We start from the raw sequence: 17510 nt of genomic DNA on the forward strand, positions 1-17510 counted from the left end.
TTTACCGAATATTCTGAGATCATGACATATTCTACTTTATTTTGGTGGTAAATTTTCGGCGTTACTTGCATCTTTTTTTGGTGAAAAATCCCCAAATTTCATGAAAATTTTTAAAATTTAGCATTTTTCGAACTTTGAAGCTCTCTACTTGTGAGGAAAATGGATATTCACAATAAATTTTATTTTTATTCACAAATACAATATGTCCACTTTATGTTGGCATCATAAAATGGACATATTTTTGCTTTTTGAAAAAATTAGAGGGCTTCAAAGTAGAGCAGCAATTTTCAAAAAACTCATGAAAATTGCTAAATCTGAAGGGACAGATGTTACAGAACTACAACTCCCAGCATGCCTGGGCAGTCCAGGCATGCTGAGAGTTGTAGTTTGGCAACATCTGGAGGGCTACCGTTTGGGCACCACTGTAACAGTGGTCTCCAAACTGTGACCCTCCAGATGTTGCAAAACTACAACTCCCAGCATGCCCAGACAGCCTTTGGCTTTCTGGGCATGCTGGGAATTGCAGTTTGGCCTTCCTAGTGGTTTCCACAGTAAAGATAGTTTTACTTTCACTTTCAATCCCCATCCTCCCCCCCACCGTCGCTTCCCTACCTGATCCAGTATCCAGCAGTCTCCAGCGAAGATCTGGGGTCCCCAGGCATCTTCTCCTGCAGGTACCGGCCTCCATCTTCTACACACGATCCCCTCGACATCCAGGGGTGGGCAGAATGGGGGGTTGCCATGGCAACCCACTGTCCTGCTCTGCCATTGGTCAGAATCAGTTCTGACCAATGGCAGGGTATAGGAGGAGATCGCAGCTCTGCGACCTCACTCCTAGCCCTCAAGATGATCGGGGCTGTCCCTGACAGCTCCGATCATCGCTATTTTCCGGGTGATCGGGTCACCAGAGACCCGATCAGCCCGGAATAGCAGAAAATCGCATGTCTGAATTGACATGCGATTTTCTGCGATCTCAGACATGGGGGGGGGGGTCTCAGGACCCCCCTGGGCGATGTGCCGGGGTGCCTGCTGAATGGTTTCAGCAGGCATCCCGATCCGGTCCAAAACCGTCTAGCGGCGGGGACCGGAATTCCCACGGGCGTATCCATACGCCCTCAGTCCTTAAGGACTCTGGATGCAGGGCGTATGCATATGCATATGCATATAAGGACTCTGGTACAGATTTATTAACCACCTGTATGCCCTGCATCCTCAAGTGGTCAATAAATCGGGTTTTAACAACCCAAGAAAATAAGAATGCCATTAGCTTCCTTGGTTGAACTTGGTGGACATATGTCTTTTTTTCAGTTGTACTAACTATGTAACTATATAATATGTTCTATAAATTCTACATTATGTGTCTCCTGAGTGCTGTGCTTCAACATCTGTGAGCGGAAGCTGCTGGGATGGCTTTAGTACAGTAGTTGCTTATTTACTATTGCATATGCATGGATAACTGTTTCTGTAAAGAAGTGAACAAAGTGAACCTGAGTAATCTAAAAACACAGTACTGTATTTATTTAAAGGACAAGTCTCACAGTAAATAATTGTTCAGCTTTTAGTGCAGAAGGTAAAGTTATACAGGTTTGTAAATCACTTCCATTACCAATGCTGCTTAGAAACAAGCTTTATCTGCATTCTTCTGTCTGACAGGAAATTCAGCTGTTCCAGGTTTTCATGACTTTCGACCCCCTATTTTTTTTTCTTTGCTGCATGGGATATCTTCTTTAAGGACAAAGTCATCCATGTGATAATCACCCCATAAAATGTAAAAACTCTGTCTTTCCCTTTCCACAGGCAAAGAAATTCTGCCTTCAAAGCAAAAAGACCTGTCGCTCAGGAGATTGAAGGTGATTCCATCAGATGTTTTGGTTGACACCACAATTCTAACTCTTAATCTTGATAGAAACAAACTTAAAGGCGTCTCTGGGATAAACCGTCTTCAGGAACTTAGAGTTTTAATTCTTTCCAAAAACGAGCTGACTGATTTCCCCATGGAAATCCAGAGTTTGATACATTTAGAAAAATTGGAGCTAAACCAAAATAAAATACAAACTATTCCCACTGGTATATTTCTCAATCTTAAGGATCTTAAACACCTGAAACTGAACAACAACCGTATTTTACAACTACCAACGGACTTGGGCAGTTGTTCCAAGCTACAGTACCTAAACTTATCCCACAATCTATTTATTGACTTTCCTGATTGTATCTTAAAAATAAAAAGTTTAAAAGAAGTTTACCTGGAGAACAATAAACTCCAAAAATTGCCTGTTGAGCTCTTCCTTGATATGTCTTTGAAAAAGTTCAAGGCTTCGTGCAACCATCTGAGGGAACCTCCTGATGAAGTGTGTGTGGGTGGCCTCAAACAGATCCGCAGTTACTTCCTTCAACTACAAGAGACCCAAGGCAGGGAGGAGAAGAGGGTAAAAGTTATTTTCATTGGTGCAAGTCTGGCTGGAAAAACCACAATAAGCAGGAGCCTCACACAGGGCCATGTTGTTCCTGTGTCCTTAAAGGAAAGAACTGTGGGCATAGAGATCAGTGAATTTCACATCAAAGATCTTACCTTTTTATTCTGGGACTTTGCTGGACATCTGGAGTATTATGGCACTCATCATGTTTTTATTACTCCATATGCGCTTGTCATCCTTGTTGTTAATCTACACAGGTATGTTCAGAACAAAAATAAAGAATTAAAAAGTACCTGTCACCAAATAGATTTTTCTAAACTAACTCAGTCTTTGTTCCCTAACTACTCCTAAAACTTCAGAGCTTTAAAAAGCTGTGTATCATACCATCCTTCTTGCTCACAGCAGGAGAAAGTGGACTTTTCCCAGCAGGCATGACATCACTGAAGCCTGCTGGGGGACTGCTTCTACCCTCACATCGTTGCAGTGCTCTGATGAATAGAAAACCTCTAGTTTTATGCATGTTTCAATGAGGCTCTATGCAGGTTTCAGTGAGGCTCTTTGCAGCTTTCATTGAGGCTCTGTGTAGCTTTCAGTCTGTGCAGCTTTCAGTGAGGCTCTTTGCAGCTTTCAATCAAGCTCAGTGCAGAGAAGCACTTCCTGAGTTTGGTGTCCTGCTAGGCTGGGAGGAGACCAAACTCACTGTACTGTGGCAGAGAACAGAACAGAGCCATCTAGTGGCCATTTTTTCTATTCATTTTAAACATATTTATGTTGATAAATTTTAAAAGCAAGTGAATGGGAAAGTGTCTACTAATTACACAAGGAACACTATATGAAAAGTTATATTTGGTGACAGGTACTCTTTAAAAATGTAACTTGATTTTGAGGTTATGATCTAAGTAATCTTGACTCTTAGATTTATAAAGTGGTTTTCAGTAATTCTGATTGCAAGGATATTGGTACAAACTATGATATTCTTGCTGTCTAAAATACCGGCCCCTCTGCTGAAAACAAATAATGCCTGTGTGAACAGAGCACACAATGATGTCCACAGGTCTAATAAACTACAAGAAGATTCTGATCAGTGTCCCTGTGAGTTTTTCATGTTCTTCTGAAGATATAAAAAAAGACAGGTAGATAAAGGTATCAAATTAGTGCAGAAACATATGCATAAGATACACTAAAAAATTTTTATTATCTTTTAATGATTTATGGGACACATGTAACCATTATAGTTAAAATACAAACCCAGTATATGTTTTTTGTTATAAATATGGTCTTAGTATGAACCAAAATGTAGTTAAACATTAGGCTTAGCTGGCGATGTTCACATTTAGCTTAAGCTATGTTCACCTGTGTGCTGTTAAAAGCCTCTATTGCAGATTTCCCTGATATGATTTCCCTAAGTGTATCATTCTGTCCAATAAAATTCTGGACACTATGATGAAAATGTGATAGAAAGTCAACAAGGTCCATCATGCCATATTGGCATCTGTCATGCAGTAGATCTGACATGGAAATTTTTTAATTGTGCTACTCCTATGACGGAACAATAACAAAATAAAACACAGATGTGAACCTAGCCAATTGTAGCAAGAATTTGAAAAGTTAGGGGAATTTGTTTATCACAGAGAACTCGTGAAGCATTAGGTTTTTCTACAGTTCTGCACTTCTATTTCTAGTTAATGTCCCTATTGATATAGGTAAAAATGCATCTTGATGTCAAAATCCTAAAAAATGCTGATCACCATGTCTGTATTCACACAGGTACCAGGTAGCTGATGAACAGAATTTTACGGACCTTGTGGGATTCTGGATAAAAAATCTGGTCATGAGGGTACCAAATTCAGTAGTTATGATGGTGGGCACTCACACAGATCTATGCCAACCAGGGCAAATGGAAGAGAAGAGTAAAGACATTGATGAAAAGATCACCCGGATGCTTGATGAACATAAGGCTAACCTCAACCACTTCATAAACAACCTAGAGGAACGTCAAGACTCTGAGCTATATTTGGAGCAGGCAGATAAGCTGAGAGAGTTATCAAACTGCACTGTTCATGTATGTGCTTGTTCTTGCACACTGCTGTGGCCCCGTACAGGAGATTGCTGGGGGGGCCCCAGCGGTCGGCCCCTCCGTGATCTATATCTTATACACTATCCTTGCACTACAGTTCTTCTTTAAGGAGTCCAATGGGTGGTCTTATCATTGAGTGACACTGTCACTGGATTTAATTAAATGGGCAATGTCAGATACAAAAACTTTTTATATGTTGTACATCTTGGCAAAACATTAACCTTTCTAATAATCTTCATAAGAAAATGTTATTTCCTTTTTATATCATGGCTTATAAAATCATGGTTTTACGCAAGCTGAAGCACAGGCATGGACAAAGTCCAGTAAGTGAGGGTGGGCTAGCACTCCTCTGTGCTCTCTCATTTCTGATAGGACAGGAGAGAGCACAGAGGAGTCCTATCAGACAGGAGAGAGCACAGAGCAGTCCTATCAGACAGGAGAGAGCACAGAGGAGTCCTATCAGACAGGAGAGAGCACAGAGGAGTGCTATCAGACAGGAGAGAGCACAGGGGAGTATTATCAGACAGGAGAGAGCACAGAGGAGTCCTATCAGACAGGAGAGAGCACAGGGGAGTACTATCAGACAGGAGAGAGCACAGAGGAGTGCTATCAGACAGGAGGGAGCACAGAGGAGTGCTATCAGACAGGAGAGAGCACCGAGGAGTGCTATCAGACAGGAGAGAGCACAGGGGAGTATTATCAGACAGGAGAGAGCACAGAGGAGTCCTATCAGACAGGAGAGAGCACAGGGGAGTACTATCAGACAGGAGAGAACACAGGGAAGTGCTATCAGACAGGAGAGAGCACAGGGGAGTATTATAAGACAGGAGAGAGCACAGAGGAGTCCTATTAGACAGGAGAGAGCACAGAGGAGTCCTATTAGACAGGAGAGAGCACAGAGGAGTCCTATCAGACAGGAGAGAGCACAGAGGAGTCCTATCAGACAGGAGAGAGCACAGAGGAGTCCTATCAGACAGGAGAGAGCACAGAGGAGTCCTATCAGACAGGAGAGAGCACAGGGGAGTGCTAGCCCACCCCCACTCACATCAGTAAAATAACAGTTAACTGGAATGCATGAGTTTTGCAGGGTACTGTACAGGCAATGAATCAATCACATGTTCCCATGGGGGGCTAAATGTAAAAGGTAAAAAAAAAGTTAAAAAAATTATAAAAGAAACTGTAGTGCTATTTTTCCATCAAAATGATGGAGACTGTATTGTTGGTTTCTATACTGACAATTTAATTCATGATGTAATTATGTAAAGTAATTCATATTTTTTTTTGTATTTCATAGATTTTGAAGGTGTTCCCTATCAGAGGCATACACTACAATGACATCGAAAAGCTTCAGAATCATATTTTAAATACTGTATGCAAGGAAGAATTATTTCCAAATATAATTAAAATGCTACCCCCAATCTACAAAATAGTGGAAAATGCCATACTTGAAGTGAAACAAAATGAAGAGACTCCACAACATGGTAAGTCAAACATTAAAGTATCATATTCTGTATCCATGGCCATGTAAATTAAATGGAGGAGTAGTGAAAAGCATGAGGCTGATATGTACGAAATTGTACTGCTATAAGGGCCAATTTTAATTGCTGATGTGCCCTTTCTTCTGTCAATGGCATTATATGTAACATTTTGACCTGCCGGAATTTTTATCAGTGTTTATTAAAATAAGAGCCTTAAAGTTGCATTGATAATAAAAAAAACAGAGGTATATAGTGTGCCGTATGTCTAGGGTGTCTATGTATATTCATTTTAAGATCCCAGCTACAGAGTGTGACCGCCAAGTCGGCTGACTGACTGCAGAGGTCCCTCAACCTCTGCTTCTGCAGTAACACCGAAGCACTGAACGGAAGTGGAACAGGGGACCAGTGTGGGGGGAGGGGGAAGTAAGTAACAGTTTTGTTATGTTACTGCATTTGGGGGTCTTTACACAGATAACCCCTTTTTACTTTCTGTTTTATCTTCAAGTCATACATTTGTGTGATGTAGATCTTGCGGTAGGAGTGGGGCTGTATTACACAGCTTGATTCTGCCACAACTGCTGGGATCAGAGATACTGTAACTCCACTCCCAAAAGTTTATCTGCTTAGATGTCTCAGTCAAAAGTATCTGAGAAATTTAAATGGTTGTTAATTTTTTGCTCCCTCCATAATGCAGTTGGTGCCAAATTATTGCTATAGCAGTAAGAAGCTTAACAATGGCCTCCAGATCTGCCATTTTTGTTAACATATTAGCCTAATATTCTGTTTACATTCACATGCATAATACACTGCAATACAAAATAATTTCAGTGTGTTATACCAGCAATCAGGAAATTAGATGTTCAAGTCCCCTAGTGGGGCTAAAAAAGTGTAAAAGTATAATAAAAACTATACACATATACTGTAGTTTAGGCTGATCGATCGTTTTGCCTTTTGAAATAGGTTACTTATTTGCAGTACCCATTCCATGGATCTTCCTCTGTTTCTTTTCTTTATCTCTTTGTCCTCCCCAAATACATGAACATTTGGTACAGGTAAGCCGCTGCCAGACTGCTTGGCCCATCCATCTCTCTGATGACAATAAGGTTGGGCAATTGAAATCCAATATGCCTGCTCCTTCTCTCCCGCAATATCATCTGTCATGGGAGAGTCGGAAGGCCTTCAGACATTTTACTTGACACCTTAAATTCTCTATATTTAAAATAACTAACCAGAATCACTAATATTTGTCTCACAGGAATGATGGATTTAGATCATCTTTTAAATGAAGTCATGCTTAAGACCAACAGGGACCTGGACAAAAACCTTCTCAAAGATATTTTGCGATATCTCCATAGAATTGGTCTGATTGTGTGGTATGAAGACATCAAGCAATTACTAAACACTGTATTTCTGAAACCTGCATTCCTCATCGCAGTCTTCAAGGTTTGGTCCCATTAAACAGCTTGCTTTCTCTATTTCGTGCCTTGTAACTTGAAGGAGATATAGCATGGGGAAAACTTATCCCTATCCAAAGGATAGTGGATAAGTTTTAGATCACAGGGATCTAACTGCTGGGACCCCCTGTGATCTCCTGTACGGAGCCCAGGCTCTCCCAGGGAGTGGCACGTCATGATCCCCACACAAAGCAGAGGTGCCATTCCCCCTCCATATATCTCTATGGGAGAGCCGTTCGGCTATCTCCGGCACTCCCATAGAGATACAGTATAAGGAGGGGGTGTGGTGGCCCATGCTTCGTGCAGGGGTTGTGATGCGCCACTGACGGGGAGAGCCGGGCCTCATAGGGTCCCATCGGTCTGACCCCCTGCGATCTAAAACGTATGCTTTATCCTTTGGATAGGGGATAAGTTTCTCCCCATGGTACTTCTTTAATTTAAAGTTTTTTATGTTTTAGATACAATGAGGTGCATAATGAATAAAAACTGTCTAAGGGTATGGTCCCACTTACCGTTTAAGCAGTGTATTTCACGCTGTGCAAAATCTGCTGCTGCAGTGGGAAATACGCTGTGAAATCTTCGATCACCATACACACAAGGCTTTCCTGCAGCAGCCCTATGTGTGCAGAGAGTTTTGGAGGCGGGGCCGCCCCCAGCATGACTGTGACGCATGGCCCCACCTCCAAAACTCCCTGCACACATAGTGCTGCAGCAAGAAAGCCCTGTGTTTATGGTGATTGGGGATTACGCAGTGTTTTTCCCGCTGCAGCAGCAGATTTTGCGCACCGTAAAATATGCTGCCCCCTCCCTCCCCCCTCTAATTACACCCCCTTCCTTCCCCCCTCTAATTACACCCCCTCCCTTCCCCCCTCTAATTACACCCCATCCCTCCACCCCTTAATTACACCCCCTCCCCATTACACCCCCTCCTTCCCCCCTTTAATTACACCACCTCCATCCACCCTTAATTGCACCTCCTCCCTCCCTCCTTTTAATTACAACCCTTTCCCCCCACCCTAAATTACAACCCCTCCCCCCTTAATTACACCGCCTCCCTTCACATAGAATGATTTACTTACATTTTGATGATGCCTCCATCCGACCACTGGTGATGGATCCTTCCGCTCCTTTAAAAGATCTGTGAAGGCGGCGTCAGCGTTGTGACGTCACGCTGTGCGCCGCCGCAACACTCCTCCCCTGCTGCACATTAGGGTACATAATGAAAAAAAAAGTGTATATATAGATATATATCTATATATACACACATTATAAAATTAGACAGTTACCAAATAACACCCGTATGTAAGGAGGAAATATTATCACCATACATATTACCATGATACTGTTACTGAGCAAACCCTGTATACTGGGACCAATAATACCAGTATACAAGGAGGAATATTATCATCATACATATCACCATCATACTGTTACTGACCAAATCCTGTATACTGAGACCAATATTACCAATAATACCACAGTAAAAAGAGGATTATTACCACTAAACATATTACCATCATACTGTTCCTGAACAAATCTGAGACCAATAATACTTACTAATCTTACCAGTACAAAAAAAAAAAAAAAGGTCAGCATCTCCAAACAAAATCAAAATGCGTGCACAGTGCAAGTTTTGTGTGTTACCAGTCCCTTACAAATAATACTGCCACACCATGACCACCACTACCATTATTACTGACTAATGCCGCTATATTGTTACTGAATAAAATCGACTATACAAAAGACCAATATCCCCACATACTTTCACCATATAGAGGTAGATACCACCTAGGCACTGGATTTGTATACCATATACTGTAAGTGATTATATACAGGACCATATAGAGGTATATACCAGCTGTACACAGGATATCTACCATATAAGTGATTATATACAGGACCATATAGAGGTACATACCAGCTGTACACATGACATATACCATATAAGTGATTACAGCTACATGAAGGAACTCACAGGTCACGTCTTTTCTAATCAGCGTCGTCCTCCTTTTCTTCCCCGTCCAACTCAAACCGCCATGATGTCTCCTTCCAGCCAAAACTTGATCTCTCTTCATCTGCAGAACAAACATCTTGGACTCTTGGTTCCCCCCCCCCCCAATGTCACATTCTCCCCCTATGTCACATGTCCATTTCATGCCACATTCTCCCCCCATGTCATGTCACATTCTCCTCCCCCCATGTCTCATCTCTCGGTAGTTAGGTTGGAAGGTGTGTAGGCAGGTAGTCCCCTCAGACTAGCCCCCCCCCCCCGCCCCAGCAAGCAGGCAGCACCCCCAGATTAGACACCCCCCCTGTAGGCAGGTAGTACCCCCAGATTAACCCCCTCCCCCCAGTAGACAGGTAGTACCTCCAGATTAGACCCCCCAGTAGGCGGGAAGTACCCCCAGATTAGACCCCCCCCAGTAGACAGGTAGTGCCCCCTGATCAATCCCCCACAGTAGACAGGTACTACCCCCAGATTAACCCACCCACCAGTAGGCAGGAAGTACCCCCAGATTAGACCCCCCTCCCCAGTAGACAGGTAGTATCCCCAGATGAGACCCCCCCAAGTAGACAGTACCACCAGATTAACCCCCTTTCCCCCAGTAGACAGGTAGTACCTCCAAGTTAACCCCCTTCGCCCTCAGTAGACAGGTAGTCCCCCCAGATTAGACCCCCCCAGCAAGCAGGTAGCAACCCCAGATTAGACACCCCCCAGTAGGCAGGTAGTACCCCCAGATTAACCCCCTCCCCCCAGTAGACAGGTAGTACCCCCTGATCAATCCCCCCCAGTAGACAGGTAGTACCCCCTGATCAATCCCCCCCAGTAGGCAGGTTGTACCCCCAGATTAGACCCCCCCAGTAGACAGGTAGTACCCCCTGATTAATCCCCCCCAGTAGACAGGTAGTACCCTCAGATTACCCCCCCCCCCAGTAGACAGGTAGTACCCCCAGATCAACCCCCCCAGTAGGCAGTTAGTACCCCCAGATTAACCCCCCCCCCAGTAGGCAGGTATTACCCAGAGATTAACCACCCCCCCCAGTAGGCAGGTATTACCCCCAGATTAACCCCCCCAGTAGGAAGGTATTACCCCCAGATTATACTCTCCAGTAGGCAGGTAGTACCCCCAGATTATACCCCCCCCAGTAGGCAGGTGGTACCCCCCAGATTAACCCCCATAGTAGGCAGTTAGTACACCCAGATTACCCCCCCCCCAGTAGGCAGGTAATACCCCCAGATCAAACCCCCCAGTAGGCAGGTAGGAGCCCCAGATTACCCCCCCCCCCCGGTAGGCAGGCAGGAGCCCCAGATTAACCTCCCACCAATAGGCAGGTAGTACCCACAGATTAGACCCACCCCCAGTAGGTTGGTAGTACCCCCAGATTAGACAGGTAGTACCCCCAGATTAGACAACCCCCACCCCTGCTGGTACCTTTTTAGTTGCCGGGGATTCAGGGCAGCACCTTCCCCAGATAAAAGCCAGCACAGCTACGCGTGTCGGCCGGCAGCCGCGTAATGACGCTTCGGTCACGTCACACTCTCAGAATACCTAGGGCCGGCATCAGGACGTAGCCGGAGAGCAAATGCTAGGCACAGAAATGGGAGCCGGAGGCCGAGCGTGCTCCACCCCCAGGCTTTCACACTATCGGACTGGCCGGCCAACAGGGCAAGCGGCCGAACAGGGACATTTCCTGGTTTGCCAATAGGCCAGTCCGGCCTGTGTTACTGTACAGGGCAGGAGGACGGCCCGGCCCACCGGGCAAATGCCCGATGGCCAGTCCGACACCCCCAGTCCAGCACCCCCCTTGTGAGTGGCACCCGGGGCAGGCCGCACCCCCCCGCCCTTGGTACGCCACTGCGTGGTACCGTACCCATAGAGTGCATTTACACACACCAGATTCATAGTTGTAAAATCTGCAGTTGCGGATCCACAGTGATCACATTGTAACAACTCTGGTGTGTGTGTGTGTGTGTGTGTGAAAACTACCTAAAAAACAAACTGCCATAGTTGATCATAGTAACCAATCATACCTCAGCTTTCACTTTATATAATGCCTGTTAAAAATGAAAGCTGCATCATGATTGGTTGCTATTGGCAACTAAGACAGTTACTCTTTTTGACAATTTTTATTTATTCCCCCCATTGTTTCTTTCATCATTTCTTTTTGTAAAGTATCATCTGATCAGAAGTAAATATGAAATATCCTATTCACAGATGCTTGTTAGACATGATCTCTACGACCAACTAGGGGCGATACCAGCTGAAGTTCTTATTTCTGAAAGAGCCTTCAAACGCGATGTTCTTAAATGGCAAGAAACGCTACAGTCTAAAGCTATGATCCGTTTTCAAGCCATTCGGGTTTTAGTTAAACACCAGCTACAGACCCTTTGTCTGCAGGATTCAGAGGATCTATTTCATGATCTGATCGGACATGGATCTCAGAATGGAAAGCTACTAAGTCTCCTCATGCATTTCCAGATCTGCATGTCTGTTAGGAACATGAAGAAACTCAATCCAAATGCACTGGAGTTTGTTCCGGGAAACACCTGGTTTGTGAAAGACTCTCAGAAAGAACTGTGCTACCTTTTTCCTACCTATCTCAACAATTTTATGGAAGTTGCTGAGCGGTGGGGAGGAGACCACCATGATGACATTCACATTAGAATGTATTTATCTCCTCGAATTCCAGAAGGTTTTTTCCAAAGGTATGGTCCTGTAAACTATTTATTTCTTGAAATATAACCCTATTTTAATTTTAATTGTTATAAACCAAAATAACCATCATCTGTAAACAGGAAAACAATCAGACATTGAACCTGGTCGAGTATGAAATATACCGTATTTTTCGTCCTATAGGACGCACCGGTGTATAAGACGCACCCAATTTTTAGGGGCAAAATCTAAAAGAATAAAGATTTTGAACCCAATAGTGTTCTTCAACCTGCGGACCTCCAAATGTTGCAAAACTACAACTCCCAGCATGCCCGGACAGCCAACGGCTGACCTGGCATGCTGGGAGTTGTAGTTTTGCAACATCTGGAGGTCCGCAGATTGAAGACCACTGCATAGGAGGTAATACTCACGTGTCCCCGCCGCTCCGGACCCGTCACCGCTGCCCTGGATGTCGCTCCATGGCTGTCGCCGTGTCCCCGTCGCTCTGGAACGTCTCTGCTGCCGGCCGGGTATCCTCGCTCTCCGTCGCCGCCATCACATCGTTACGCACGCCTACGCACGTACGCGACGATGTGATGATGAGGAAGGAGAGCACCGGCATACAGGGGATCCCTGAACGGAGAAGACACCGAGGAGGCAGGTAAGGTCCCCCCCGGTGTTCTGTAAGCACTAACCCGGCTATTCAGTTGGGCTGTTCGGGACCACCGCGGTGAAACCGCGGCGGTCCCAAACAGCCCAACTGAACAGCCGGGTTAGTGTCACTTTCCCTTCAGACGCGGCAGTCAGCTTTGATCGCCGCGTCTGAAGGGTTAATACAGGGCATCACCGCGATCGGTGATGTCCTGTATTAGCTGCGGGTCCCGGCCGTTGATGGCCGCAGGGACCGCCGCGATAGGGGTGTATTCGCCGTATAAGACGCACTGACTTTTTCCCCCCAGTTTTGGCGAAGAAAAGGTGCGTCTTATATGGCGAAAAATACGGTATTCAGTATAGTAGTGTAGCAGCATAAGTATGGTAGATATTTGAAAGTAATCTAAAATGCCGAGTTGTCAGAATAACCACAGGAAGATGTCTTCTGATAATGACCGAAGGATCCTTTTAGGGCGGTAGACCCATGTCCAATATGAGCGCAGATCTGATAAATGATTTAATTAGCCTTTTAATTGGCTGAATGATCATTCGTACGACTCTTCACTTACATGCTTATCTGCTGCACATCTCCCGTTTACACAGGAGGGTATATAGCCACCCAAAGATTGTCTTTTGGGCTGCACAATCCTAGAGATCAGCTGATGAATGAGCAATTGCACGTTTGTTGGCTTATGGCAAGAGGGGAGTATAGTGACATCATCTTCCTAGGGTCCTGTTTTCTTTTCATTATTACTCCCTTCACACAAGGTCTATTTACATGTACAGTATCCAGTGCCTATAAGATGCGCAATATTTGAAGCTGCAGATTTTATGCTGCAGATTACAATGTAAACTAAATGACTGAACAAAGCTTCAAATCTGCAGCATCAAATCCTGTGTATCACATATGTTCAGAATACTATACATGTGAATACACCCTTTAGAGTCACACATTGCATATATGCAGTTTATTTCACACACTGCAAAATCCACTGCGCAACGGGAAATACACAACATATTCTCCTCCGAGCAGACACACAGGGCTACTCTGCTCTGTGTGCGCAGTGAGGTTTGGAGCCAGGCCCGCGTGTCACAGTCACACTGCATGACTGCACTGTGTGACCCTACCCTAAAGGAATATCACAATCTCATCAAGTAATGACAATTCCATCACTTTATGACCAATGGCAATCTGAAAACAGGCACTCCCACCAATCGTAAGGATAAATGGGCCACGGTTAAGGGAGTTAAGGAAAGTGATAGCTCAACCTTTATTTCTTATATTTAGGGACTGCCTATAGTAACAGGGTCTGTTCCCCAGGAATGGCACATATTAAATACTCAAGACAGCAGTATTGTGCAAGAAAGATAGAGTGGAGCGGGAGAGGGTCCACAGAAGGCTTTAATGGGCACTATCAGATCGAAATCTTTTTATATATTGTAACTGATAAAAATTAAAGGCCTTTTGTAATATGGTTACTTAATTATTTTTTTATATTTAATAAATAAAACAAACAATACTTACAATACCTAAAATAATACCTACTGGAACACTAACCAGTACTGCAGCAGCAGGACATAGACGGGGCTGGATGAGCAGACAGACCAATCACCTCCCACAACCAGAAGGGAGGGACACGCCCCCTTCCCCAGAGAGGATTTCTAACACTGTGAGCTAATGGAAGGAGGTATTCTTATAATAAATATAGGTGATATAGGCATAAAAATGTAGATGTACATGGTCAGGATTAGGTACTAAGTAACAGTTTGTTATTTTTTTTTTGTGGGATCTGACAGGTCCGCTTAAAATTATATCAGGGGAACAATACAGAGATCTCTTGCATGATCTATTTATACCCAGAACTGTATCTATAACAAATGGGCCTCCTCTATACCTAGAGGAAAGAGGGGTTCTACACCAGCACAGACGGGGGTTCTTTACTGTAAGAGAAGTGAAACTATGGAACTCTCTGCCAAGAAGGTTGTTACACAATAATAGAGTTCAATAGAGGTCTGGACACATTTCTGAAGAGTAATAATATTCCAATTTATCACTTCCAATATGTGGGCAGCACTCGGTGTGGGAAAATTCTTTTTATTTTGGTGCAAAAAACAGGAAAACATGTTAAAACAGACCAGGACGCAACAGATCAGATCCGGCTAAGGCGTGTGCATACTACATGCTTCAGACCCTGCCTCTTTGATCCACTTCACATACTGAAGTACTGCTTCTCAGTGACGTGGATAAAGGTAGGTTTACACCAACATTAATTCATAAAAACACTAATTAAAAACTAAATCTGAAAACTGTAATTCACTCTACAAGAACACTAGTCTTTCGTTCAAGTCTGCTGGTTTTCAGAATCCATCTCGCTTCGGCTTGTAACAGGGCTTATCATTTATCTTTACCTTCCTTGACATTAACTCTCTCAATTCCATGGAAGACTAGATCACTGCAATCTCTGTTATGGACTTTATTCAAATGGCAAATAAACGAGGAGAACCCTTCTTTGACCTCAGAGTATACATGCTCCCTGAATCTGACATTTATTGGTCTTTTTGTGCTACCAATGTAAAAATGACTGCATTAATAAAGGATATTACATACTACCCAGGGTGTTCTACAAGTAATTAGATTGCATACTCTGAAATCTCCAACTACAAATGCTTTACCCGACAAGAGATGCGGGCACCATGCACAGGTACCACATTTATGATTACCTGTTTGTCCTAATTTGGTGAGTCAATTGCATCTTTTTTCTTTAGTTTCAAAATAATACAAATTCTTAGTATTACCGTAGCTTTCTTTATAGTATTAGCAAGTGAAAGAAAAATTTGAGCAAATTTGAAAGGAAACGAAAATCTATTTTGCTCACTTGCAAACCTTTTCTTTTTTGTACAGAAGATTTTATCTATCCTGCAGAAAAGCTTTCTCTATTGCTTTATCCAAGTTGTCTCCAAGAAGTCTCTCCTTCAGTTCGCTAGCTTGCCCAATAAAAACTTCCATCCAAACTATTTATTAAGTCGAAGACGTAAAAATTGTCCATACAGAACCGCTTCACATGTTCACATGGTCCAGATAATAGCTGGTATAGTAAAGGAGAGAGTTGAATGCGGTGGGTTTTCTGTCTACTTTTGATGTAATCCTCAAATTCATATTGTTGGTTTCGTTAAGATAATGTACAAACTTTCTGAATTCTGTTGAGGTGCAATCTCATGCTATGAACACATTGTTGCATCTGATCTGTTGCATCCTGGTCCATTTTTACATGTTATACCTGTCTTTTGCACTGGAATAAAAGAAGAACTTTCCCGCACCGAGGTGGTGAGTGCTGCCCATTTCTTATTGGAAGTGATTTGTATGATCATTGGCCCACATTTATCATTGCAGTGCAAGTGAAGCATTTTTTACACCTTTTTTGTGTGTGCTGATAATGTGTAGGAGCACCAAATTTATTAAAAGGTAAAAGAGCTTTGATAAATTTTGTGCAGGTCCCATTTTCTGAAATTTCTGTCTACACATACACCAAAAAGCTACACCATGTCTGGGCTGGTGTAGTTTTAGAGACTTTTCAGTGGCTTTGCGCCTTTTTTTTTGCTCCTTTATACAAAAAGGGGAAATGATAAATCCCTTCCATATCATGTCTATTGCCAAAATCAGTGGATTGCAACTCAAAATCAGTGGATTGCAACTCAAAATCAGCAGAAATGTGTAAACAAAAAGGCGCAAAAAACCCTGCTTGCGCCTTTTTTGCCCCCTTTTTTAGACACAAAAAACAGCCTAAAGACAATGATAAATGTGGGTCATTGTGCTCTATGGGGTTCAAGGTCTCAGTTTACTGCTGCACACTGTGTTTGATTTATCCGTTGGGGATTTGTGCCGACTACTGTGACTGTAATACTATTTGGATGTCTTAATATACACGATGGCATTTATTTGCAGAACAACGCGTTTCGACGCCAGGACGGGCGTCTTTCTCAAGTTCACAGCAAATGTTGACAAAGGAACATATTTATACAAAAAACAGACAAAAAGATAATCAAATATGTAATTTTGTATAAATATGTTCTTTTTGTCTGTTTTTTGTATAAATATGTTCCTTTGTCAACATTTGCTATGAACTTGAGAAAGATGCCCGTCCTGGCGTCGAAACGCGTTGTTCTGCAAATAAATGCCATCGTGTATACATCTATAACTCCTCATCCTTTCTGCGCCTATTGAAGTCCCTTGGGAGTTTTTGGAGGTTGCTGTAACCAGAACACCTATGTGGTGGCGGGACTGGCTGCATTTTGGAAACTCTTAACAGTGTTGTGCCTGGTATACTAGCACAACCTACCGGGTAAGCGCTTCCAGTAAAGTACTGTGAATATCAACTTGCCCGGTTAATGCACTATGGAGCGCTTCTTTTTCTTTTGTATCCTTGCCCAGCTAGGTAGTCTGGAGTGCCACAAAAAACAGCCCTGCAACCCCTTTTATTCTCCTGATTGTTGAGTGTCTCAGAGGCTGGACACCACAATCATAAAACCTAGCAATATACCATAATTTTATTAGATTTATATACCCCTTGAAATACACATTATAGATTGGACTCCTTTGCAATTCTAGAACCACAGAGATTGCCAGGTACACCATATCTCATGATATCCATTAATATCACATAATGTATAGTAAATGCCATAATCTTACACTTTTCAATGCAGTTGATTACCAATATTCTTCTCCCTCCTATTCCTTAGCAGCACATACATCGTACTTCATGCTTCTGCAACTAACTGAAAAT

At 43.2% G+C, this 17510-nt stretch overlaps 1 protein-coding gene across 2 annotated transcripts in view; it reads left to right on the forward strand.

Moving 5' to 3' along the window:
- LOC130276995 (malignant fibrous histiocytoma-amplified sequence 1 homolog) overlaps positions 1 to 17510 on the forward strand; it is an 89161-nt gene that overhangs the window by 10862 nt on the left and 60789 nt on the right. For both annotated transcript variants that reach the window (XR_008845329.1, XM_056527125.1), the window contains exons 3-7: positions 1798 to 2671; positions 4182 to 4476; positions 5786 to 5972; positions 7225 to 7412; positions 11641 to 12131. Coding sequence is in view for 1 of the 2 variants with exons in the window: in XM_056527125.1 (XP_056383100.1) it covers positions 1798 to 2671; positions 4182 to 4476; positions 5786 to 5972; positions 7225 to 7412; positions 11641 to 12131 (2035 nt within the window). In the remaining variant the exon portion in view is untranslated. The remainder of the gene's footprint in view (positions 1 to 1797; positions 2672 to 4181; positions 4477 to 5785; positions 5973 to 7224; positions 7413 to 11640; positions 12132 to 17510) is intronic.

This window comes from Hyla sarda, chromosome 6 (genome assembly GCF_029499605.1).
Source record: "Hyla sarda isolate aHylSar1 chromosome 6, aHylSar1.hap1, whole genome shotgun sequence".
NCBI lineage: Eukaryota > Metazoa > Chordata > Amphibia > Anura > Hylidae > Hyla > Hyla sarda.